This window comes from Grampus griseus, assembly GCF_964374135.1.
Source record: "Grampus griseus genome assembly, chromosome: X".
NCBI classification, from domain to species: domain Eukaryota; kingdom Metazoa; phylum Chordata; class Mammalia; order Artiodactyla; family Delphinidae; genus Grampus; species Grampus griseus.
In genome coordinates, this window is record NC_138999.1 from 131,033,055 (window position 1) to 131,060,389 (window position 27,335).

General features: G+C 37.3%; 1 protein-coding gene across 1 annotated transcript in view; it reads left to right on the forward strand.

The window, feature by feature from the left end:
• VAMP7 (vesicle associated membrane protein 7) overlaps positions 1-27,335 on the forward strand; it is a 67,422-nt gene that overhangs the window by 13,049 nt on the left and 27,038 nt on the right. The window contains exons 2-5 of the mRNA XM_082681315.1: positions 1,801-1,955; positions 7,463-7,520; positions 9,498-9,635; positions 19,152-19,242. Of these exons, the coding sequence (XP_082537441.1) occupies positions 1,810-1,955; positions 7,463-7,520; positions 9,498-9,635; positions 19,152-19,242 (433 nt within the window). The 5' untranslated portion in view covers positions 1,801-1,809. The remainder of the gene's footprint in view (positions 1-1,800; positions 1,956-7,462; positions 7,521-9,497; positions 9,636-19,151; positions 19,243-27,335) is intronic.

Below are 27,335 nucleotides of genomic sequence, written 5' to 3' on the forward strand. Positions count from 1 at the left end.
ACTCTGGCTTATTGGATGAAACTGAACATGTTAACAAATAACATTAGGTTGAAGAGTTAGTTGAAGAATAGGAAGATATTTGTTCATCTCTTTTATAAGTTCATGCCATTAAATAAGAGAAACCAGGCTATTCTGTGGGGAAAAAAAATAGTACAAATTCATAAACATGAGGAAAATACAGGCATACCTCTTCTTATTGCACTTTGCTTTATTGTGCTTCACGGATATTGCTGGGGTTTTTTGTTGTTGTTTTTGTTTTTTTAACAAATCAAAGGTTTGTAGCAACCCTGCATTGAACAAGTCTGTCAGTGCCATTTTTCCAACAGTATTTTGCATACTTCATGTCTCTGTGTCACATTTTAATAATTCTTGCAATATTTCAAACTTTTTCAGTATGTTTGTTATGGTGATCTGTGATCAGTGATCTCTGGTGTTACTGCTGTGACTCCCTGAAGGCTCAGATGACAGTTAGCATTTTTTAGCAATTAAGTTTTTTAAAATTAAGACATGTACATTGTGTTTTTTTAGGTATAATGCTATTGCATACTTAATAGACTACAGCATAGTGTAAACATAACTTTTGTATGCACTGGAAAAACCAAAAAATTCATGTTACTTGTTTTATTGTGATATTTGCTTTATTGTGGTGGTCTGGAACTGAACTTGCAGTACCTCCAAGGTATTACTGTAATCTTAAACTCATTCTGTATTGTTTTAGAAATATTTTGTTTATAAAGGATCTTACCATAATTTATAGAACCATTCCTCTCTTGCAGAAGATTCGGGTTATTTTCAGTTTATTTCTGTGATGGATAATGCCTTCGTAGGACAGGCAGAATATAGTATAGGGATAAAATTGTGAGTTCTAGAACCATACTGCCTGGGTTTAAATACCATCTTTTACCACTTACTAGCTCTGTAATTCTGAACAAATTATTTAAGTCATTTATACTTCATTTTCCTCATTTTAATGTAAGTATCATGATAGTGTATTAATTTCATTGATGTAAGGATTAAATTAAGTGTTTAAAATGGTGCCTGGTGCATAGTAAGTGCTTAATAAATATGGGCTATTATTATTGTTAATAGGTATATTAGTGAATATGGAATCTAACTGCTGTTGAACTATTTCCCTAGGATAAATTTTCAGGATGGGATTACTTTATTAAAGGATGAAGACATTTTTTTTTTTTTTTGCGGTACGCGGGCCTCTCACTGTTGTGGCCTCTCCCGTTGCGGAGCACAGGCTCCGGACGCGCAGGCTCAGCGGCCATGGCTCACGGGCCCAGCCGCTCCGCGGCATGTGGGATCCTCCCGGACCGGGGCACGAACCCGTGTCCCCTGCATCGGCAGGTGGACTCTCAACCACTGCGCCACCAGGGAAGCCCGATGAAGACATTTTTATGTCCCTTTGCCATCTATGGTCATTGCTTTTCAGAGGATGATAACAGTTTGTGCTGTGTAATTTGTAAATGCAACCTGTGTATCAGTGTAATGTATGTGTATGTATGCATGTATCACATATACATTACATTGTATATACACACACACATAAAAATATATTATGTGTATGCATTTGGTTTTTCTCTAAATATGAATGCATATCAGTGTGGTTTAGGTTATAAGTTTGTAGAAGACTGTGATTTTGTTAAGTCTGTTGTTAAGTCTGTTCTGTTTAATGTTACAGTGCCTTGGTCAGTACTGTCTCCAGATGGATGTTGATAACGATAGTAAGTTACTTTTGAAAGATTATGTCAAAGAAATATTCTAAGTCTTATGTGTCTTTTTTCCTTTTGATAGATCGAAGCCATGGCCATTCTTTTCGCTGTTGTTGCCAGGGGAACCACTATCCTTGCCAAACATGCTTGGTGTGGAGGCAACTTCCTGGAGGTGACAGAGCAGATTCTGGCTAAGATACCTTCTGAAAATAACAAGCTAACGTACTCACACGGCAAGTGAGTTCTGCTCTGTGTGGGTAGCGGGTGAAAGAAGTGAATTATATTATTATAATCAGAAAAGTAGAAAACTAGAAAAGCAAGCTTCTCAGTAGATAATCTGAATAAGCTGACAGAACAATAATCTTTACCAGCTTAGAAAATGTCTGGTTCTATTAATTTTAAATTTAACTAAAAATTATTTTATTCTGTCATCAAAGTGATATTAATATTTTAAAGAAAGATATGGAAATGTTAGATATAAAAGTGACTTTGCTATAGAGCTCTAGTACATGTGAAACTTGATGTAGTTAAGATAAAGAATATTTTTTTCTTTCATTCTTTCTGTAAATATTTACTGAGCACTTGACTATCGCCAGACGCTTTGCTTGGTGCTGGGGATACAAGAAATCACTCAGTATTTGCCCTCATGGAGGTTATAGTTTAATGAAGGAGACAGTCAAATCCATAGGTAATCACAGTAGAGGGTAGAAGCTAGTGGATAGGGGGATGGTATTCCAGGTAGAAGGAACAGCTGGTAGAGAAGTATGGAGGCATATTTAGCGAACTGCAGGTGTTTGTCTGTGACTGGTGCCCAACATGGTGAAAATAAAGCTAGAGAGACCGACAGAAGAGAAGTCCTGTAGGGCCTCATAGGCCATGTTAAGGGGTTGTACTTTACCGTATGGGCAATGGGAAGGCATTGAAAGTTTTCAGCTGGGGTGTGACTTGGTAAGCTTTTGCTTTAGAAAAATCACTGTCGTGGCTGGTTGGAGAATGAATTGGAGGGGGCATAGGTGGGAAATCTTAGTAATCATAAAAAGTGCCTCAACCTTCCTCCTCAGTACTTAACAATCTTTGGTTACCTAACTCATCCTAATTTCCTTAGACCCTATCTCAGAAGGAGGTCCTTATTGGTTTCCAGGGCCAACTCCTTGTATAATTTAGGATCTAGTCTAAGCTGCTGTAAGAGAGAGAACCCAAAATACAGTATTAATTTATGAGATAGCCCAGAGATGAGTACTTCGGGACTGGTGGGGTGGCTCTGCCATTTTTAATTAGTGCCTTCCAACTCTGGCCAAGGCAGCTTCTTCTGTTCTTGTTACTTCCCTGTGCTTGCCCAGTATTTTTAAAGGCAAAGCCCAGAAGTGGCCTGACAGTTTATTGTTGACTGCATAGTTATGTAGCTAACCTAGCTGGAGTGGAGACTAGAATTTGTCATCTCTAGCTGTGCAGCCATATGCTCAGCTAAAACTCTGTTACTCTGGAGGAAGTTATAGGACATCAGGAGACAACTTGCAATCTTCCAGTCTACTCTTCTGGGCCACCAAAATATTAGGATGTACTCTTCTTCCCAAACATGGAGCATACCTCCTCTCTGCAGGAGGTGGCCCCAAAGACTCATCTGATCGCTGTGTCCAGCTCCAGGTCCAGACAGTCCGAGTGATACGCAGTCCTCTCCATCATGCACAGGAGTGACTCCTGTGGCCCATTAACAAAAACTAAAAGACAAGTCATATGATCTCCCTGTTTCATCAGACCAACCCAATAGACATTGGTGGAATAAGAACAGCATCACCAAGTGGAAGTTGTAAACCTCGATTTAGAAAAGGGAAGAGCAAGAAACACATAGATGTCACTGCTTCTTAGCAATATTCAAATAACTACTCCACAGCAATTTCAGAGACTCTTATTCTGACCTGGGAGTGGTTAGTGGTTCTGCTTTCTTGGAAGAAATTCTTCATCTTTTCTCCCTTTCTTCTCCAGGAGGCTCTTCCTGGTCCATTATCCTCTCTGGCCACATCCAGAATGGGTGTTAGTGTGTCATCTTTGGGAACTGTATAGGTTTTGTAGTCTGTCACTTCCTGGTGTAGTTTAGGGGCTAAGAAGTTACCTCTGGGTTAAATGACCTCAGTTTCTTGTGAGTATGGCTTTAGGGTTTCTTCAAAAATTTATTGGGCTCAACGATCGTGTTTCTAGTCAGTTCCCAGGAAAGTGCTCAGGGAAAGCACATGTCATCTTTGTAGAGGCAAGGCTGGGAAGTAGGGTATGTTTCTTCCACTCATATTTTATCAGGCAGAACTTAGTCACTAGCCATATCTATAGCTACAAGAGAAGCTAGACTATGTAATCCAATGAAAATGTGGTTATAGTGCAAGAAAGTGATGTTATCCATCTGCTGTGTCTTTCCACCAGCATCCTGACCCAGTCCTACCCGGTATCCTTTGGAGTAAGTCTCTATCACTGAGTTGTCTTTTCTTTTTAACCCTCTGCCTTAGTTTCTTTCCTATAATCATGTTCCATCATCCCAATCAGTTTGGGAATAAAATATCTTTTATTACTGTGCACCAACAGAAAAAAGTACATTTTACTGTATGAAAATCATTTCTCCCTGAAATCTGACCTTCCTTTTGCTATTTCTTTCTTTCTTTAATAGCATCACCAGTCATTCAGTTGGCTAAGCCTAAAACTTCAGAATCATATTTGACTCCTTAACCAAATCCTTGCCATTCTCCTCCAGGAGGTATTTCAATCTCCTCTATCCTCACTTGTCATAGCGTCTGTTCAGGCATTCATTGTTTCGCATTTCTAATAACCTCCTCCTAGCTGGTTTTTCTGCTTCTAGTTGATCCCTCCTTAAATCTGTATTTCACTTTCCTATGATTATACTTTCTTGCTTAAAACCCATTGCTTTCAGAATAAAGCCCAAACTCAGCCTTCACAATTTTGTCTATTCCTGACTTTTCTTTCCTTATCTCTGTAGAAATCTTTGTCATTACCTGACCTATCTATGTTATTTCAAGCTTTGGTATACTTTTTTCATGATTTTGTGTCTTGGAATGTCCTTCCATTCCTAGGCCCCCGGTAAATTTTTGCTCATTTTACAGGTTCCAAATGAAATACTTTCTTAATTGTCACTTTAATCCTTCTGATTAAAGGGCAGTTCTGATCATGTCCCTTCCTTCAGCAGGTACTCAGGGTAAAGTTCCTTAACACTACTTGAAAGATTCTTCAAGATCTGCCCCTGCTCCCTTCTCTGGCCTTATCTCTCTTTACTTGAGCCCTCAGTTTTGTTCTCCAGCCATACTCAGCTACGTGCATTTCAGTGTTGGGTTCTTTCTCTCTTCCTAGCCTTGTAATAGCTATTACTTTTTAAAAATCTGAGTTTGTCTTCCTGAGCTTATACGTTTCCTCTTCTGGAAATCCCCGAATTCCAAGACTGGGCCAGGTGCCCCCTTTTTGTGTATCTCCATAGCATCCTGTGTTTATTCATATTGTAACACTTATGAAGCAGTGTTATAATTGCTATCTTTATTTTTTGTCTCTGTCCTCTGACTATAGGCTCCTTGATGGCAAGGACCATATCTCATTACCTTCTGTGGTCTTTGCACCAACATACTCCCAAGTGTGGTTTAGGAGAAACAAATTTTGTGGGGGAAATGATGACTTTCATTTTTGCACCTGTAGTGTTTAAGTTGTCTATGGTACTCCTGTTGGATATGTCTAGTAGACAGTAGCGTATGCAGGCCTGGAGCTCGGGAGATAGGTCAGATTTAGATTTGGGAATCATTATTATTGTAGTAGCTGAAAACAGATATCGACAGCAAAACAAGAGAGTGGATGCCACCCTCCAGGGAATGTGTGTGAGAAAAGCAGGGGGCTCCGGATGCTGCAAGACATCAACAGAGAGCGAAAGAGACTACCATATAAACCAGGCAAGCCTGGTGTTAAGAAACCTAGTGGAGAGAAAACACTTTCTAGAGGAAGGAAGTGATCAGCACTATCAAATGTGTCAGAGACAGCCACTGAATATGCAGTGTGGAAATCATTGGTGGAGTTGATATCAGCAATTTCAGTGGTGGAGGAAGACATTTTGCCTGAGTTCCCATACCTCCTTGTAATTCATATCAAGCCTCTATGTGAACATTAATAATACAATTCAACAAGTATTCTTGTCTATCTACTTGCCCAGGGTAGAAATCTGGGAAGCAAAATAGACTTATCCCTCTGCCTCACCCCCAGTAGCCAGTCGTCAAGTTCTATTATTTCTTCTCAGTCCCTTCTTCACTGCCCATAGTACTTTAGTTTGTTTCTCTCACTGTTCTACTTCAATAGTCTTCTGTCTGGTCCTCCTTTCGGTCAGTTCTCCACACTTTAGCCTAAGCATCCTTTTATATGGCAAATCTGATCACACTCCCAGGCTAAAGCCCTTTGATGCTTGTTCATTGTTCTTAGGATAATGCATAGTGAGGTTTGAAAGTCTTATACAGCATGATATTTGCTTACTTACAACCTCATTTGTGCAAGCAGTTTATTTTTTCCTTACATTCTGTACTCTAGTCCAGGGGTCCTCAAGCCCCAGGCTGCGGACCGGTGGTGGTCCAAGGCCTGTTAGGAACCGGGCCACACAGCAGGAGGTGAGTGGCGTGTGACCAAGCAAAACATCATCTGTTGCTCCCCATCACTCCCATCACTCGCATTACTGCTTGAACTATTGCTCGCTCACATTCATTACCACCTGAACCATCCTCCCAGTCGCTCGCATGACCGCCTGAACCATCACCCCTTCCCCGCCTGTGGAAAAATTGTCTTCCACGAAACTGGTCCCTGGTGCCGAAAAGGTTGGGGACAACTGCTCTAGTCATATTAACTAATTTTACTTTTAAACCCAGTATTTGCTCTTTTATCTCAAAGCCCTTAAGCTTGTTGGTCTCTCACTCTGGAACACTCTTGCTTGTTCTTTTTGCCGTCTCTTACTTAGTCTTCAGGTCTCAGCTCAAACATCACTTGCTCCAGGATGTTTTCCTGTTACCCTTTGACAAACTCTGTTAGGTGTCACCTCTATGTCCTCACAGCACCATGTACTACCCTTAACTCCTTATCATCCTGCTTACTATGTTTGTTCCACAATTGCCTGCACTTTCATCTCTGTAAAGGCAGGGACTGATGGTTTTGCTTATTTGTATCCTCAGCACCTAGCCCAGTGACTAGTTCAAAGTAGATGACAAATAAATGTTACTGTTGAGTATTCAGTAGAAAAAGTGTTTGCTATGAAATCTTAGGAGAAGTCAAAGAAGACTGTATGGCCCATTTGGGGGTTATTCTTAATTACGTGTCCCTCAGATGTCATCTCTTGTTCAAACCTTAAGTATCTGGGAATTCCCTGGCGGTCCAGTGGTTAGCACTTGGCGCTTTCACTGCCAGGGCCCAGTTTCAATCCCTGGTTGGGGAACTAAGATCCTGCAAGGCACGTGGCACAGCCAAAAAAAAAAAAGTCCAATTATGCTTTTGCAGTTATTATTTTAATGGGTAATGTGCATAACATTGCACTATGTAGCTTGTTTTAATTTCTTATTTATTTCTATCAGTTTGACTTCAGAGGAACATGTATATAGGGGAGAGGGAGAATAGACAGTATCTATAAATAATATGGTCACGTTGGCAGTACTAAAATTTCTTATACATAGATAGAAGTGAAAGAGATATTACTCATAACCACAGTAAGTTTTATATCTTTTATTCTACAGTTATTTGTTTCATTACATCTGCCAAGACAGGATTGTATATCTTTGTATCACTGATGATGTAAGTAACTTGAAGACATGTTGCTATTTAAGTATGTGTAATGTTAATAGAGCTGGTTCTTAATTATCTGTATCTGTGGTGGGTAAAGGTGATGTGAATATAATGTCTGTAGCTGGAAATTTTTTTCTATACTTTGTATTTATCATATAGAGCAGCAAAACAAAATAAAAGTTGATATCTGGGTATATGCAAATCAGCTTGGTTTTGTAGAGTTTTAGCTTAACCTCTTGTAATTTCTACATTTATTTTATTGTGTAGTGAGAATTGGTGTTCATAATTATGATTCTTTGGTATCAGACCCCCTCAAAATTTATTTATCTGAAATAGTAAATCGATTATTTCACTCCTCCAATCAATAGTGAATTTCTTTTAATGTATGTGGACTTTGGGAAAACAAAATCACAATACATTATGATCAGCTTTGTAAACCTGTAGTTCACATTGGTAGGTTGTTTTTGAGTATTTGTAGCTTCTAGATGGAAAATGCTCAATAACTTAACGGTGGTCATCAAGGTCCTTTCTCCTCTCTGCAATCCTAGTGTTAGCTTCTTCCTGGACACATTCCCCTTATGGTTGCATGGAGCCACATGCTTATTTATTTGTGTCCAAAAAAGACGGACTATGTCTTCTCAAGTCTCTTACTGTATGAATGAGGAAACTTCCCAGATGCACACCCTCCCCTCCCCGCGCTTTCAAAGTAGACTTCTTTTCATGACTTATTGGCTAGGACTAGGTTAAGTATTTATTTCTAAATTGATCACTGACAAGAGGCATGGAATTGGCATGATTGCCATAGGTCAGGGTTCTTACGTTTATTGTGTCACAGACCCCTTTGGCACTCATGGGCCCCTCCCAGAATTTTTTTAAATGTGTGATTATAAACAAAACCAATTATATTGAAATACAGTATTCAAAATATTTTAAATATTGATATAGTAATGTATATGCTCCTTTATGAATTCATTAAATAACAAGTTCTACTCATGGGTCTAATAAATAAAAATTATTTTGATGTGGTGATGAGTATAAATAATATTTTGAGAGATGTTTATAACTGATGGTATATGAAAAAAAGACTTCTTTTGGTGACAAAGTCACAGGTACTGTTAAATACTTCTCCGGTTTGTTACCACATTCACAATTGAAATTTGAGTTAAAGATTGGTGAAAATAATGATGAGATTTTTTTTTCTATCCAAGTACATCAGCTCCTTGAATTTGGACCATTGACCCCACTTTAAGAACTCTTGGCTTAGACGAATCATCTTAGGTGAAATGGAGATGAGTGTCAACCACAGTGATCATCACAATGATTTATATTCCCTGATTTCACAGTATTTTCTAAAATTATTTTAAAAATACAGCTATATCTGAAATGACTAATGTGAAAGTGCTTGGAGTAGGTGAGAAATATCACTAAATTTGGGATGCTCAGAGTTGAGTCTTATATTTCTTGAGCTATAATTATATTTTTGTATATATGTTACACACACACACACACATTTTGACTGGGACTAGATAAGAGTACATCCCTTGATCTTTTCAAATGTACCACCACCATTGAAAAAAATCAATTCAAACTTTATGTCAATAGTGTTATCTTTGTATGTGAAAGACTGTACTATTATGGATTTCTTAAGCATCTTCTTGTGCTGGGCTTTCTAATAGATCCTGTGAAAGATATAGATGGAGTAAAACCCAATTCCTGCTCTCAAGAAGCTAACCTAGGTACTGTTATCTTAGTTGGCAGTAATCAAACATATTTGGATTAGACTCTCAGCTCTTTCATTTACTAGTTGTTTCACCTTTGGCAAGTTAGTTACCTTTTCAGAGCTTTTGTTTCTTTATCAGTAAAATGAGGTCAGTTCCTCCTCATAGAATCGTTGTTAGTAAATGTTAGCTGTTCTTCTGGTTGTTGTTAATCATCCATATCATCTTTGTTTACTGTAATGTAAACTCTGTGTTGATCTCCTTTCAGGATTTTGAGCGTTCCAGAGCCTTTAATTTTCTGAATGAGATAAAAAAGAGGTTCCAGACTACATATGGTTCAAGAGCACAAACAGCGCTCCCATATGCCATGAATAGTGAGTTCTCAAGTGTCTTGGCTGCACAGCTGGTAAGATCTTTCTCAGGATATAGTATTTGATTCATATCTTCTTTATTACCTTAAAGCACCATGAATATAGGGGACTCTGACCTGCAGTGTATTTTTCTGATTGTGTTATTATATGCCAAGATAGTAAAACTTCCCTGATTAAAAAAATATATACAGGGGCCATTTTAGGATGGAAAGTGAATAATTGGTGATATTCTCTATAAATGGTGCTCAGAGTATCTCAGGGTTGGGAAAGAGATTAAAGATCATCTACTTCAACTACCCATTTAATGTGTAAATCCACTCAACATGCCAAATGGCCTCTTAACCTATACATTAACCTCTACCCTCCCACGAGGCAAATTTAATTTTTGAACAGCTCAGTCATTTGAAAGTCTGTTCATCTGTATGAATACTTAATTATCCGCTCAGTAAAGTTGTACATATGTATACACCCGTGAAATACCACCCTTTTCAAGATACAAAACATCTCCATGACCCTAAAGGATTCCTCATATCCCTTTGCAGTCAGTTCCCTCCCCATCACTCTGCCTGAGGCCACCACTGCTCTATTTTCTTTCACCATAAATTAGTTTTATCTTTTCTAGAATTTCCTATCAATGGAATCATACATTATATACTCTTTTGTGTCTTCCTTGTTTTGTCAGTGTAAGCTTTTTGATATTCATCCATGTTGTATAAATCAGTAGTTTCCTTTTTTGCTGAGTAGTATTGTATGCATACACCACAATTTGTTTCTCCATTCACCTGTTGCTGGATATTTGAGTTACTTCCAGTTTTCAGCTATCACAAACAAAGCTGTTATGAACATCCATGTACAAATCTTTGTGCAGACGTGTTTTTATTTCTCCTTGGTAAATACCTAGGAATGGAATTGCTGGGTCATATGGTGAATGATGTTTAATTTTATAATGAATTGTCAAACGTTTTTCCAAAGTGGTTGTACCATTTATATTCCCACTAGCACTTGCAGTGTTCCGGCATACTTGCCAACACTTGTTATGGTCTGTCTTTTTAATGTAATTCGTCCTTGTGGGTGTGTAGTGATATCTCATTGTGGTCTTAATTTGCATTTCCCTGATGACTAAGGATGTGGAGACCTTAAAAAAATGCTTAGTTACCTTTTATCCATGAAACTATTTGAGTGCAAAGACATAAGTTTTATCTGTGATGGTGTTGTGAATGAGAAAAAGAGACTTACTGTAATTGAATACGTTCCTTTTCACTTCTCCTTTTTAATACCCTTTTTGAGGATTACACTTCTAAATATGCATCCTGTAGGGATGAAGTTCCTTTAAATAGTTATAAATCTTTATTATTCAATCAGTTGGTTTGTTTCATACTTCCACTAGGAAACATTCATATATGTGAAGCTATGTAAAACATCACCAGGAAAATATATACCAGTGCCCATTTGAAAGTAAATAGGGTCAGGTTGGTGGCCAAGATGGTGGAATAGGAAGACCCTGAGCTCACCTCCTTCCATGGGCACTCCAAAATTACAACTATTACAACTATTTACAGAGCAACTATTGATGAGAAAGAACAGAAGACTAGTAGAAAAGATCTTATACAACTGAAGATATAAAGAAGGAACCACAGTAAGACAGAGGGGCAGAGACACAGTATAATCAAGATCCATACCTCTGGGTGGGTGACCCACAAATGGATAATTACAATTGCAGAGGTTCTCCCCAAGGAGCGAGGTGTCCAAGCCCCACATGAGGCTCCCCAGCCCTGGGGTCCTCCATTGGGAAGATGAGCCCCCAGAACATTTGGCTTCAAAGGCCAGCGGGACTTAATTTCAGGAGTGCCAGAGGGCTGTGGGAAATAGACTCCACTCTTAAAGAGCATGTATAAAATCTCACATGCTCTGGAAACCAGAGCAGAAGCAGTAATTTGAAAGGAGCCTGGATCAGACCCACCTGCTGATCTTGGAGAGTCTCCTGGAGAGGCAGGAGGCACCTGGAGCTCACTCTGGGGACATAGACACTGGTGGCAGCCTTTTTTGGGAGCTTGTTCTACCATCCTTTACTAATGGAGCTCGCAAGCACCATTTTAGAATCTTCCCTCTAGCGTATTAATGCCAGGACCTGGCCCTGCCCATCAGCCTATCTGCATCAGTACTGGGACACCTCAAGCCAAGCAACTAGCCAGGCAGGGACACACCTTCACCCACCAGCAGGCTGGTTGCCTTAAGAACCCTTGAGCCTACAGCTACTCCAGGACCTGGCTCTGCCCAACAAAGGGCCCAGGACCTGACCCTGAATAGCAGTGTGCCTGCACTAGCCCTAGGACCCGCTGGGCACTGGCCCTGCCTACCAGCAGACCAACACCAACTTCGGGACACCCCACACTCCACAGCCAGCCATCTCAGAAACTAGCTCTGCCCATCAGCAGGCCAACACCAGCTCTGGGATCCCCAGGGCCCTGCAACCAGAGACCCCAGGATCCCCTGGACCTCTACAGCCAGCTGCCTTGTGACCTGGCCCTGCCCACCAGCGGCTGACAGCCTCCACACAAGGCAGGATCTGGCAACCAGCCAGACTGGGGACCAGCCATGCCTACCAGATTATCCACAGTAGTCAGCCAGCCACAACAGAAGGACCCACACAGCCCATGTAGGAGGTATCCTTATAGCATACGGCTCTGGTGACCAGAGGGAAGTGCACTGCTGGGACTCGTAGGACGTCTCCTAGAAAAGGCCAACTTCTTCAAGGTCGGAAAATGTAATCAACTTACAAAATACATAGAAATAAAAAAAGGAAATTAGGAAAAATGAAGGCACAGAGGAACGTGTTCCAAACGAAGAAACAAGATAAAATCCCAGAAGAAGAGCTAAGTGAAGTGGAGATAAGCAATCTACCGAATAAAGAGTTCAAGGTAGTGATTGTAAAGATGATCAAAGAACCCAGGAGATGATTGGATTAACAGAGTGAGAAGTTAGAATTTTTTAACAAAGAGAAAGTGTAAACAATGACCGAACAAAGATGAATACAATAACTGAAGTAAATACACTAGAAGGAATCAACAGTGGATTAGATGATACAGAGGAACGGATCAGTGAGCAGGAAGACAGAGTAGTTGAAATCACTGAGGTGGAACAGAAAAAAGAATAAAAAGAAATGAGGACTGTTTAAGAAACCTCTAAAACAACATCAAATGTACTAACATTTGCATAATAGGGGTCCCAGAAGGAGAAGAGAGAGAAAAAGGGGCAGAGAACATATTTGAAAACATAATAGCTGAAAACTTCCTTAACCTGGGGAAAGAAACAGATATCTAGGTCCAGGAAGCACAGAGAGTCCCAAACAGGATCAATCCAAAGAGGACCACACCAAGACATTGTAATTAAAATGGCAAAAATTAAAGAAAGAATATTAAAAGCAACTAGGGAAAAGCAAAGTGTCACATACAAGGGAATTCCCATAAGGCTGTCAACTGACTTTGCTGCAGAAACCCTGCAGGCCAGAATGAAGTGGCACGATATATTTAAAGTGATAAAAGGGAAAAACCTACAACCAAGAATGCTCAGCAAGGCTTTCATTCAGTTTTGGTGGAGAAATCAAAAGTTTTACAGAAAAGCAAAAGCTAAGGGTTCAGCACCGTCAAACCAGCTTTACAGGAAATGTTAAAGAGGCTTCTCCAAGCAAAAAAGAAAAGGCCACAAGAAGAAATATGAAAATTATGAAAGGAAAAATCTCATTGGTAAAGGCAAATATACAGTAAAGGTAGTAAACCAACCACATATAAAGCTAGGAGGAAGATTACAAGAAAAAGGAGTAAAATCACCTATAACCACAATAAAGGATACACAAAACAAAAAAGATGTAAAATATGTCAATGTGGTGGGAGGGGGCATAAAAATGCAGGGTTGTTAAAATGCATTTGAACTTAAGAGATGAGCAACTTACAGTAATCACGTATGTATATATAGATTGCTACATATAAACGTTATGGTAACCACAAACCAAAAATCTATACTAGATACACACACAAAAAAGGGAAAGGAATCCGAACATAACACTAAGATACTCATCAAATCACAAGGGAAGAGAGCAAAAGAAGAACAAAAAAGAAGTATAAAAACAACTGAAAAGCAGTTAACAAAATGACAATAAGTACATACCTGTCAATAATTAAATGTAAATGGATTAAATGCTCCAATCAAAAGACATAGAGTGGCTGAATGGATACAAAAACAAGACCCATATATATACTGCCTACAGGAGACTCAGTTCATATCTGAAGACGAAAACAGAAAGTGAAGGGATAAAAAAGGTATACCATGCAAATGGAAATGAAAGGGAAGCTGGGATAGCAATATTTATATCAGAGAAAATAGACTTTAAAACAAAGTCTGTAACAAGAGACAGAGAAGGACTACTTAATGATAAAGGAATCAATCCAAGAAGATATAACAATTGTAAATATATATGCACCCAACATAGGAGCACCTAAATACACAAAGCAAATATTAATAGACATAAAGTGAGAAATTGACAGCAACACAATAATAGTAGGAGACTTTAAAAAAAGTTAATTTATTTTTTTACTTTTGGCTGCATTGGGTCTTCGTTGGGTTGCGCGGGCTTCTCATTGCAGTGGCTTCTCTTGTTGTGGAGTACGGGCTCTAGGCTTGAGGGCTTTAGTAGTTGTGGCTCTCGGGCTCTAGAGCACAGGCTCAGTTGTAGCACACGGGCTTAGTTGCTCCCCAGCATGTGGGATCTTCCCGGACCAGGGCTCGAACCCATGTCCCCTGCATTGGCAGGCGGATTCTTAACCACTGTGCCACCTGGGAAGCCCAGTAGGAGACTTTAACACCACACTTACCTCAATGGACAGATCATCCAGATAGAAAATCAATGAGGAAACACTGGCCTTAAACAACACATTAGACCTAAATGGGCTTAATTGACATATATACAACATTCCATCCAAAATCAGCAGAATACACATTCTTTTCAAGTGCACATGGCACAGTCTCCAAGATAGATCACATGCTAGGCCACAAAACAAGCCTCAGCAAATTTAAGAAAATTGAAATCATATCAAGCATTTTTTCTGACCACAATGCTATGAGGCTAGAAATCAACTATAAGAAAAAAAACTGCAAGAGACACAAACACATGGAGGCTAAACAGTATGCTACTAAACAACCAATGGATCACTGAAGAAATCAAAGAGGAAATTAAAAAAGTACCTGGAGACAAATGAAAATGAAAACACAATGATTCAATATCTGTAGGATCCAGCAAAAGCAGTTCTAAGAGGGACATTTATAGCAATGCAAGCTTACCTCAGGAAACAAGAAAAATCTCAACCTAACATTACACCTAAAGGAGCCAGAAGAAGAACAAGCAAAACCCAAAGTTAGTAGAAGGAAAGAAATCATAAAGATCAGAGCAGAAATAAATGAAACTGAGACTAAGAAAACAATAGAAAGGATCAATGAAACTAAGAGCTAGTTCTTTGATAAGATAAACAAAACTGGTAAACCTTTAGCCAGACTCATCAAGAAAAAAAAGAGAGGTCTCAAATCAATAAAATCAGAAATGAAAAAGGAGAAGTTACAACAGATACCACTGACATACAAAGGATCATAATAGACTGCTATGAACAATTATATGCCAATAAAGTGGACAACCTAGGAGAAATGGACAAATTCCTAGAAATGTACAATCTCACAAGACTGAACCAGGAAGAAATAGAAAACATGAACAGAACAACTACCAATAATGAAATTGAGTCAGTAATTTTAAAACTTCCAACAAACAAAAGTCTATGACCAGATGGCTTCACAGGTGAATTCTACCAAACATTTAAAGAAGAGTTAACACCTGTCCTTCATAAACTATTCCAAAAAATTGCAGAGCAAGGAACACTTCCAAACTCATTCTACAGGTCAGCATCACCCTGACACCAAAACCAGACACAGATATCACAAATAAAATTACAGGCCAGTATCACTAATGAACATAGATTCAGAAATCCTCAACAAAATATTAACAAACTGAATTCAACAATACATGAAAAGGATCATACAGCATGATCAGGTGGGAGTTATTCCAGAGATGCAAGGATGGTTCAGTATCTGGAAATCAATGTGATATACCACAGTAACAAATTGAAGAATAAAAACCATATGATCATCTAAATAGATGCAGAAAAAGCTTGACAGAATTCAACATCCATTTATGATAAAACCTCTGAACAAAGGGGGAACATACCCCCAAATAATAAAGGCTGTATATGACAAGCCCACAGTTAACATCATACTCAGTGGTGAAAAGCTAAAACCCTCTAAGATCAGCAACAAGACAAGGGTGCCCACTCTTGCCACTTTTATTCAACATAGTATTGGAAGTCCTAACCACAGTAATCAGACATGAAAAAGAAAGAAAAGGAATCCAAATTCGAAAGTAAAACTGTCACTCTTTGTAGATGATGTGATACTATATATAGCAAATCCTAAAGATACTGCCAGAAAAACTGTTAGAAATAGTAAATTCAGTAAAATTGCAGGATACAAAATTAATATATAGAAATCTGTTGCATTTCTATACACTAACAACAAACTATCAGAAAGAGAAATTTAAAAACAATCCCCCTTACCATCACATCAAAAAGAATAAAATGCTTAGGAATACATCTAACTAGGGAGGTAAAAGACCTGTACTCTGAAAACTATTAAGACCCTGATGAAAGATATTGAAGAAGACACGGATGAAAAGATATACTGTGCTCATGGATTTGAAGAATTTATATTGTTAAAAATGACCATACTACCCAAGGCAATCTACAGATTCAATGCAATACCTATCAAAATACCAATGACATTTTTTACAGAACTATAACAAATAATTCTAAAGTTTGTATGGTGATGCAAAAGTTGCAGAATAGCCAAAACAATCTTGAGAAAGAAGAACAAAGCTTGAGGTATTACACGCCCAGATTTCAAACTATACTACAAAGCTACAATAGTCAAAACAGCATGGTACAGTCACAAAAACACATAGATCCATGGAACAGAACAGAGAGACCAGAAATGAACCCATGCTTATATGGTCAATTAATCTACGATAAAGGAGGTAAGAATATAGTGGGGAAAAAGCTGTCTTTTTCCCTCTTCACCAAATGGTGTGGGAAACCTGGACAGCTACAGCAAAAGAATCAAACTGGACTACTTTCTTACACCATGCACAAAAATAAATTCAAAATGGATTAAAGACTTACATATAAAACCTGAAACCATGAAACTTCTAGAAGAAAACATAGGCAGTATGCTCTTTGACATTGGTACTAATAATATTTTTTTGGATATGTCTCAGGCAAAGGAAACAAAACCAAAAATAAACAAATGGGACTTTATCAAATTGAAAAGCTTTTGCAAGTGAAGGAAACTACCAACAAAATGAAAAGGCTGCCTACCGAATGGGAGAAGATGTTTGCAAACAGTATATCCGATAAGGGCTTAATATCTACAATGTGCAAAGAACTGATAGAACTTCAACATATAAAAAACAAACCAACTATAAAGTGGGCAGAGGAGCTGGATAGCTGTCTTTCCAAAGAAGACATACAGATGGCCAACATCTTTTCATGGCCAACATGAAAAGATGCTCAACATCACTAATTGTCAGGGAAATGCAAATCAAAACCACAATGAGATATTACCTCACACGTGTCAGAATGGCTATTTTCAAAAAAGGCAACAAATAACAAGTGTTGGTGAGGATGTGGAGACAAGGGAACCCTCCTGCACTGTTGATGGGATTGTAAATTGGTGCAGCCACTATGGAAAACAATATGGAGATTACTCCAAAAGTTAAAAATAGAACTATTGTATTATCCAGCAGTTCCACTCCTGGGTATTTATCCAAAGAAAACAAAAACAGTAATTAGAAAAGGTACATACACCGCTATGTTCATCGCAGCATTATTTACAACAGCCAAGATATAGAAGCAACCTAAATGCCCATCAAGAGATAAATGGATAAAGAAGATGTGGCATACACACGCACACAGACACACAGACACACACACACAGGAATATTACTCAGCCATATAAAAGAATGAAATCTTGTCATTTGCAACAACATGGATGGATCTAGAGGCTATAATGCTAAGTGAAATAAGTCAGAGAAAGACAAACACTATGATTTCACTTATATGTGGAATCTAAAAAAACAAAACAAATGAACAAACTTAACCAAACATTAACAGAGTTATAGATACAGAGAACAAATAGGTTGCCTGAGGGGAGAATGTTGGGGGTAGGAAAGAATAGGTGAAGGAGATTAAGAGTTACAGACTTCCAGTTGCAGTATAAATGAGTCACAGGTATGAAATGTGCTGTGTTGGGAATATAGTCATAACTATGTAATATCTTTGAATTTTGACATATCATAGCTAAACTTATTGTTGTGATCATTTTGAAATGTGTAGAAATATCAAATCACTATGTTGTGTAACAGGAAATAACATAGTGTTATAGGTCAATCATACTTTAAAAACAAACTCATAGAAAGATAGATCAGAGAAGCAGAGTTGTGAGGAGGGGAATTGGATGAAGGCAGTCAAAAAGTACAAACTTCCAGTTATAAGATAGATAAATACTGGGGATATAGTGGACAACATGATAAATATAATTAATAATGCTTTATGTTATGTATGAAAATTGTTAAGAGAGTAAATCCTAAGAGTTCTCATCACAAGGGGGGAAAAAGGTAAATAGGGTTAGCTGGCAGCAAAACTTTCAATTTAGCTGGTTTGTCTTTAGCTCCAGATGTGTGTGTGAACCTCTAAACAAATCTGTGCCAGGATCCTTGACTATAAATGGAGATAATAAAAATGGCATCTTCGTCATAGAGTTTTTGCATGGATTAAATAGTATCCCTTATTTGAAGCACTTAGCACAGTGAAGTGACTGGCATATTGTGTATTAAGCAGTCCACAATTGTTTGCTATAGATAATAATTTCAAAATATATATACTATCTTCAGTGTCTTACATTTCTAGATCCTATAAGAAGCCAATGAAAATAGGATGCATACTCTGATCCCAACAGATAACAAGAACAGATGCTCAGAAGCTGGGCCAGTCCCTACCTCATCATACCCAAGAAATGGGGGAAAATTTAGAGTACCCTTTCCCTGTCCTGTTCCCCCTGCCCCCACTACAGTCTTTTCTCCTTTCTTCCTTGTCTGAGCACAGATTATATAACACCCTACTTCTGCCCCAGGAGTCTCAGATGTATATTTGATGTAACACGTTTAGCTTTATTTCATTTAAAATAAGGTGATCTTTTTATACTATAACAATTATATTTCATATGGTAGCAAGTTTTATGCTTGCCTATATTTTTGGTAACAATTTTTGAATGAAGTGACATCTATCTTTTGTGCCAAAGATAAAGACAGTTTTATAGCATTCTTCAATGTCATTCCTCTTCTTTTTGTTTTTGTATTGTAAATAATGTCTGGGTATCATGAGTTAAATCATATTCTTTTATAGAAGCATCACTCCGAGAATAAGGGCCTAGATAAAGTGATGGAGACTCAAGCCCAAGTGGATGAACTTAAAGGAATCATGGTCAGAAACATAGGTATGTTTCATGGCATACTCCGCATGCATGAGGGCAAAAATGATAATAGATTACTTGATTGGGGTCAAATCATTCTAGAGAGGCGGAAATAGCACTTCCTTATTCTTAATATTGGAAGCTAATTGTCAGCTGAGATATGGATATTACTTACCTATGATACTGCCTGCTGTATGATGGTTTCTTTTTAGCACTTATGACTATTCATTCTAAATTTGTTAGCTTGCTTAGCAAGACTAATTTCCAAGACCCTTAAACAGTTCAGCAACTTAGAATAATTTAGTCAGTTTTGGCTGGAAATACCCAGATAGTTGATATCATCAGTATAGACACTTAAAGTATAACTATTTGCCCTCCTTAGAAAGTTTGTAGCTCTTGACTGAGAAAGAATTGGACCAAAAAACTGTTGTATTCTTCAAGAGAATGAACTATGGCATGAATTCCATTGGCCTGTGTTTTGTCAAGAACCTATTTACCACATTAAAGTAGTCCAGAGAAATGCACTGTTTATTTTTTAATTGATTATAACAGTGGTATTTAGATTTAGGATGATGTTAATTTTTTAATAGCACCAGTTCTCACAATATAGTCCCTGGGCCAGCAGCATCAGCATCCCCTGGGAACCTGTTACAAATGCAAATTTTCAGGCCCCACCCCAAGCCTACTGCATCAGAAACTCTTGGAGTGGGAAATCTGTGTTTTCACAAGCCCTCCAGAGGATTCCAGTGCACACTCAAGTTACAGAACCACTCTTAAATATATCTTCTAAGAGGAATGTCTTGCAGAGAATAAATTCTTAATATAAAATTGAACAAAAATTAGTATATAAATGCTTTACAAGATATTTAACTGAGATGTCATTTCATAAATGTCCATTTAGTTATAATTTTGAATTTACTATTTGAATTTTACATTTATTATTAGAACTCTTAAAAGTTATGAAAAGACATTTTTAAAAATTTACTTTGTCTCACCATCCTAAAGTTTTATTTACATTTTCTTTCCTTTAAATTTTTACTTACATGTATACATAGTTAATCATAGTTTATATTCAGCTTTGTGGAGGCAGTATAATAGAGTAATCAAGATTTGGAGTCATACATGCCTGAGTTTGAGTCCTGATTTCACTTCCTACCTGCTGTTAAACCTTGATCAGTCCTCTAACCTCTCTGACCTTTACTCCTTAATCTGCAAAAAGGAGGTAATAGAACCTGAGATTACCAGGATAAAAGAGGTAATGTATGTAAAACACTGTGTACAGTCCCTGGCACATAGTAAGAGCTGAATGATTGTTAGCTGTTAGTCTACTTTATGCTCATGCAGTATTTCTTTGAGTTATATCACAGGTTACCAATTATGTCCTTATGTTGGACACTTTGGGTCTTTAGAGCATTATTACTCAGAGTGCTGTTTTACAACCAGCAAGGAGCTTGCTCCAGAATAGAAGTCAATGCTGTGCTTCCTTCATTGAGAACATCTTGCTATGAAAATGTCAATTTGACTGAACAGTATACTTGGAAACTTAGTTGAGCAGTAGCAAACACTCTTAGGTAGCACTGATTTAGAGTTTGTGTTATAGTGACAGTACTGTTACAAATGTTTCTGTGCCTATTATATTCTTCTTATTTTGTTGAGATTAGTTCCCAGGAATGGGATTAATAATCAAAAGGCAGAAACATTTTTATATTTCTTTTTTTTCTTTTCTTTTCTTTTTTTTTTTTTTTTTTTTTTTGTGGTACGCGGGCCTCTCACTGTTGTGGCCTCTCCCGTTGTGGAGCACAGGCTCTGGATGCGCAGGCTCAGCGGCCATGGCTCACGGGCCTAGCTGCTCCGTGGCAAGTGGGATCTTCCCGGACCGGGGCACCAACCCATGTCCCCTGCATCGGCAGGTGGACTCTCAAGCACTGCACCACCAGGGAAGCCCTATATTTCTTAATATGTATGTCTCTGGGTTATTTGAAGTGATTTCCTTTCATTGATTTTAGTTTTAAATATAGGTCTAGATGCAGACTAGAGAACTCTTAAATATATCTTTCAATATACCTATTGAAAAACTACTAATATTTTTCTCTTTTTTTGGTCACCAAATATATTTATTTGGCCTAAAAGTGGAAGCAGCCAACTGCTACAATAGTATTTATTGCAGATGCATAATGTTTCCAGAAAATGAACCTTTTTAATCAACTCCTCTTAAATGACATTTATGTTTAGAATTACAGAAATAGCAAATTAAAAATGTAGCAAAAACCTTTCTAATCATCTCCCTTTGATTTTTTAACAGCTTTATTGACATATAATTCACATACCATACAATTTACCCATTTAAAGTATACAATCCAATGGTTTTTACTATGTCCACAGAGTTGTGTGACTATCACCACAATCAATTTTAGAATATTTTCATTACCCCCCAAAGAAATTCTTTACCCATTTACAGTCATTCCTCTTTTCCCCTCAACCTGCAGACCTAAGCAACAATTAATCTCCTTTCTGTCTGTATAGATTTGCTTGTTCTGGACATTTCATATAAATGGAGTTATATAAAATGTGGCCTTAGCAATTTTGAAGTATATAATACAGTATTGTTGACTACAATTAGTGTGCTGTACACTAGATGTTCAGAACTTACTAATCTTCTAGTTGCAAGTCTGTACCCTTTTACAACATCTCCCCAATTCCTGTACCCCCCAGCCCCTGGTAACCACCATTCTACTCTGGTTCTATAAGGTTCACATTTTTAGATTCCACATATGAGTAATATCATACAATATTTGTCTTTCTTTGACTAGCTTATCTCACTAAGCATGGTGCCCTCAAGATCCATCCCTGTTGTTTCAAATGGCAGGATTTTCATTTTTCTCATGGCTCAATAATATTCCATTATATATGTACACTACATCTTCTTTATCCATGCATCCATTGACAGACACTTAGCTTGTTTCCATATCTTGGCTGTTGTGAAATAATGCTGCAGTAAACATGGGAGTACAGATATCCTTTCAATATCCTGCTTTCATTTCCTTCAGATAGAAACTCAGAAATGGAATTGCTAGATATATATGGTAGTTGTATTTTTAATTTTTTTAAGGAGACTCCATACTGTTTTTCATAGTGATTGAACCAATTTACATTCCCACCAGCAGTGCATAAGGGTTCCCTTTTCTCCATATGCTCACCAACACTTATCTCTTTCTTCTTGATGATAGCCATTCTAACTGGTATGAGGTTGATATTTCATTGTGGTTTTTATTTGCATGTTCCTGATGACTTGCGATGTTGAGCATCTTTTAATGTACCTGTTGGCCATTTGTATATCTTCTTTGGAAAAATTCTATTCAGTTCCTCTGCCCATTTTTTAATCCAATTGTTTGTTTTTTTGTTACTGAGTTGTATTAATTCTTTATATATTTTGGATGATAACCCCTTATCCAATATATGGTGAATATTTTCTCCCTTTCTATAAGTTGCCTTTTCATTTTGTTGATTGTTTCTTTTCATGTCCAGAATCTCTGTAGTTTGATGTAGTCCAACTTGTTGATTTTGCTTTTATTGCTTGTGCTTTTGGTATGCTAAATATCATTGCAAAGACCAATGTCAAGAACTTTCTTCCCTATATTTTCTTCTAGGTGTTCTATTGGTTTCAGGTCTTACATTTAAGTCTTTAACCCATTTCAAGTTAATTTTTTGAGTGATGTATATAGGGATCCAATTTCAATTTTCTGCATGTGGCTATCCATGTGGTTTTCCCATCACCATTTGCTGAAGAGACCATCCTTTCCCCATTGAGTGTTCTTGACTCCCTTGTCAAATCTTAGTTGACTCTATATGTGGGGGTTTATTTCTGGTCTCTCTGTTTTGTTCCAATGGTCCATGTATCTATTTTTGCCAGCAATACTGTTTTAATTACTATAGCTTTATAGTATAGTTTGAAATCAGGAAGTGTAATGCCTCTGGCCTTGTTCTTCTTTCTCAGGATTACTATGGCTATTTGGGATCTTTTGTGGTTTCATATACATTTTAGGATTGGTTTTTCTATTTCCGTCAAAAATGCCATTGGAATTTTGATAGAGATTGCATTGAATCTGTAGATGACTTTGGGTACTATGAATATTTTAACAATATTAATTTTTCTGATCCATGAACATGGGATGTATTTCCATTTGTTTGTAATTTCTTTCATCAAAGTCTTGTAGCTTTTATCACACAGATCTTCACTTCCTTGGTTAAGTTTATTCCTAAATATTTTATTATTTTTTATGGTATTCTGATTGGGATAGTTTTATTACTTTTGTTGATATTTTGTTATTATATAGAAACAACTGATTTCTGTATGTTGATTTTATATCCTGCAACTTGATTGAATTCATTGATTAGTTTAACAGTTTTTTTGGTTGAATCTTTTAAGATTTTCTATGTATAATATCATATCATCTTAAATAATGGCAATTTTACTTCTTCCTTTCCAATTTGGATGCCTTTTATTTCTTTGTCTTGCTTGATTGCTCTAGCTAGGATTTCTAGTATTTTATGAATAATAGTGATGAGAGTGGGCACCCTTGTCTTGTTCCTGATCTTAGAGGAAAAGCTTTCAATCTTTCATCATTGAGTATGATGTTAAGCTATGGGTGTGACATAATGGCCTTTATTATGTTGAAGTAAACACCTTCAATATTCAGTTTGTTGAGAGTTTTTGTCATGAAATTATGCTGAATTTTGTCAAATGTCTTTTCCCCATTTATTGAGATGATCATAAATATTTATCTTTCATTCTATTAACGTGGTATGTCACATGTATTGATTTGTGTATATCAAACTATCCTTGCATCCCAAGGATAAATCCCACCTAGTTGGTGTATGATTGTTTTGATGTGTTGTTGAATTCAATTTGCTAATATTTTTTTGAGAATTTTTGCACCTATATTCATCAGGAATATTGGTCTAGTTTTGTTTTCTCATAGTGTCCTTATCTGGCTTTGGTATCAGGGTAATGCTGGCCTTGTAAAATGCGTTTGGAAGTGTTTCCTCCTCTTCAGTTTTTTTCAAAGAGTTTGAGATGAATTGGCATTAACTTTCCTTTAAACGTTTGGTAGAATTCACCAGTGAAGCCATTTGGTACTGCGCTTTTCTCTGTTGGGAGGCTTTTGATTACTGATTCAATCTCTTTGTTCATTATTAGAATCTTCAGAGTTTCTATTACTTTCCGATTTAGTCTTGGTAGGGTGTATGTTTCTAGGAATATATTCATTTCTTCTAGGTTATCCAGTTTGTTGGCATATAACTTTTCATAGTAGTCTCTTGTGGTCCTTTGTATTTCTGAGCTATCATACGAGCTATCAGTTGTGATATCTTCTCTTTCATTTCTGATTTTATTTATTTGGGTCCTCTTTTTTTCTTAGTCTAGCCAAAGCTTTGTCAATTTTGTTTATCTTTTCAGAAAACCAGCTCTTAGTTTTGCTGATATTTTCTATTGTTTTTCTGGTCTCTATTTCAGTTATTTCCACCATGATATTTGTTATTTCCTTTCTTCTGCTAACTTTGGGCTTACTTTGTTCTTTTTCTAGTTCCTTGAAGTGTAAAGTTAGGTTGTTTATTTGAGGTCTTTCTGTTTTCTTAATATATGCATTTATCACTATAAATTTCCCTTTGAGACTGCTTTTGCAGCATCCTATAGGTTTTAGTATGTTGTCTTTCCATTTTCACTTGTTTCAAGTTTTTTTTATTTCCATTTTGATTTATTCTTTGACCCATTGGTTGTTCAGGAGTGTGTTATTTAATTTCCACATATTTGTAGATTTTCTAGCTTTCCTTTTATTGTTGATATCTGGTTTGACCCATTGGTTGTTCAGGAGTGTGTTATTTAATTTCCACATATTTGTAGATTTTCTAGCTTTCCTTTTATTGTTGATATCTAGTTTCATACCATTGTGGACAAAACAGATAGTATGATTTCAATCTTCTTGAGTTAGTTAAGACTTGTTTTGTCCTATCAGATGATCTATCCTGGAGAATGTTCTGTGTGCACTTGAGAAGACTGTGTATTCTGCTTCTGTTGGATGAATTGTTTTGTACATGTCTGTTAGGTTCACTTGGTCTAATGTGTGTTTTGAGTCCAATGTTTCTTTTTTGATTTTCTGTCTGAATGATCTATCCATTGCTGAAAGTGGGGTATTGAAGTTCCCTAATATTATTGTATTGTCTATTTCTCCCTTCATATCTTTTAGTATTTGCCTAAGATAATTAGGTGCTCTGATATCATGTGAGCATATCATTGATTGTTATATCTTCTTAATGAATTGACCACTTTATTATTTTATAATGACCTAATGTGTCTCTTGTTACCATTTTTGGTGTACAGTCTTATTTTGTGTGATATAAGTATAGTTATACCCACTTTCTTTTGGTTTCTACTTGCATGGAATATCTTTTTCTATCCCTTCACTTTGAGCCTGTGTGTGGACTTAAATCTGGAGTGAGTCTCTTTGTAGGCAGCATGTAGTCGAGTCTTGTTTTTTTTTCTGTTTGGTTTGTTTGGTTTTGTTTTTTTTTTGCGGTACGTGGGCCTCTCACTGTTGTGGCCTCTCCCGTTGTGGAGCACAGGCTCCGGACGCGCCGGCTCAGTGGCCATGGCTCACGGGCGCAGCCGCTCTGCGGCATGTGGGATCTTCCTGGACCAGGGCACGAACCCATGTCCCCTGCATCGGCAGGCAGACCCTCAACCACTGCGCCACCAGGGAAGCCCGAGTCTTGTTTTTTAATCTGTCCAACCACTCTGTGCCTTTTGATTGGTAAATTCAGTCCATTTACAGTTTGAGTAATTATTGTTATGAAAGGACTTACTAATTACATTTCATTCATTGCTTTCTGCCTGTTTTATAGTTTCATTGTTCCTATTTCCCTCTACTTCTGCTTACCTTTTGAAATTGGTGATTTTCTGTGGTTGTGTCCTCTATTTCCCCTTTCTTTGTCTTTTGTGAATCTAATATAGATTTTTGTTTTGTGGTTTCCATTGGGCTTACATAAAGGCTCTTATAGATAAAATAGTCCATTTTAAGCTGATAGCAACTTAACTTTGCATACAACTCTCCACCCATTTACTATCCCTATTTTATCTTTTTGACATCACACTTTACCTCTTTTTATATTGTGCATTCATTAACAAATTATAGTAGCTGTAATTATTTTTTAATTAGTTTTTATTGGAGTATAGTTGCTTTACAATGTTGTATTAGTTTCTACTGTACAGCAAAATGAATCAGTTATACATACACATATATTGCCTCTTTTTGGATTTCCTTCCCATTTAGGTCACCAGAGTGCATTAAGTAGAGTTCCCTGTGCTATACAGTATGTTCTCATTTGTTGTCTATTTTATACATAGTATCACTAATGTATATGTATCAGTTTCAATTTCCTCACCCCCGCCCCACTTTCCCCCTTGGTATCCATACATTTGTTCTCAATGTCTGTGTCTGTTTCTGCTTTACAAATAAGATCATCTATACCATTTTTGTAGATTCTACATATGTGTGTTAATATATGATATTTGTTTTTCTCTTTCTGACTTACTCACCCTGTATGACATTCTCTAGGTCCATCCACGTCTCTGCAAATGACCCAGTTTCATTCCTTTTAATGGCTGAGTAATATTCCATTGTATATATGCACCACATCTTCTTTATCTGTCAGTAGACATTTAGGTTGTTTTCATGTGCTGGCTGTTGTAAATAGTGCTGCAATGAACACTGGGGTGCATGTCTCTTTTTGAATTATGGTTTTCTCAGGGTATATGCCCAGTAGTGGGATTGCTGGGTCATATGGTAGTTCTATTTTTAGTTTTCTAAGGAACCTCCATACTGTTTTCCATAGTGGTTGTATCAATTTACATTCCCACCAACAGTGCATAAGGGTTCCCTTTTGTCCACACCCCCTCCAGCATTTATTGTTTGTAGATTTTTTGACGATGGCCATTTTAACCGGTGTGAAGTGATACCTCATTGTAGTTTTGATTTGCATTTCTCTAATGATTAGTGATGTTGATTATCCTTTCATGTGCCTCTTGGCCATCTGTATGTCTTCTTTGGAGAAATATCTATTTA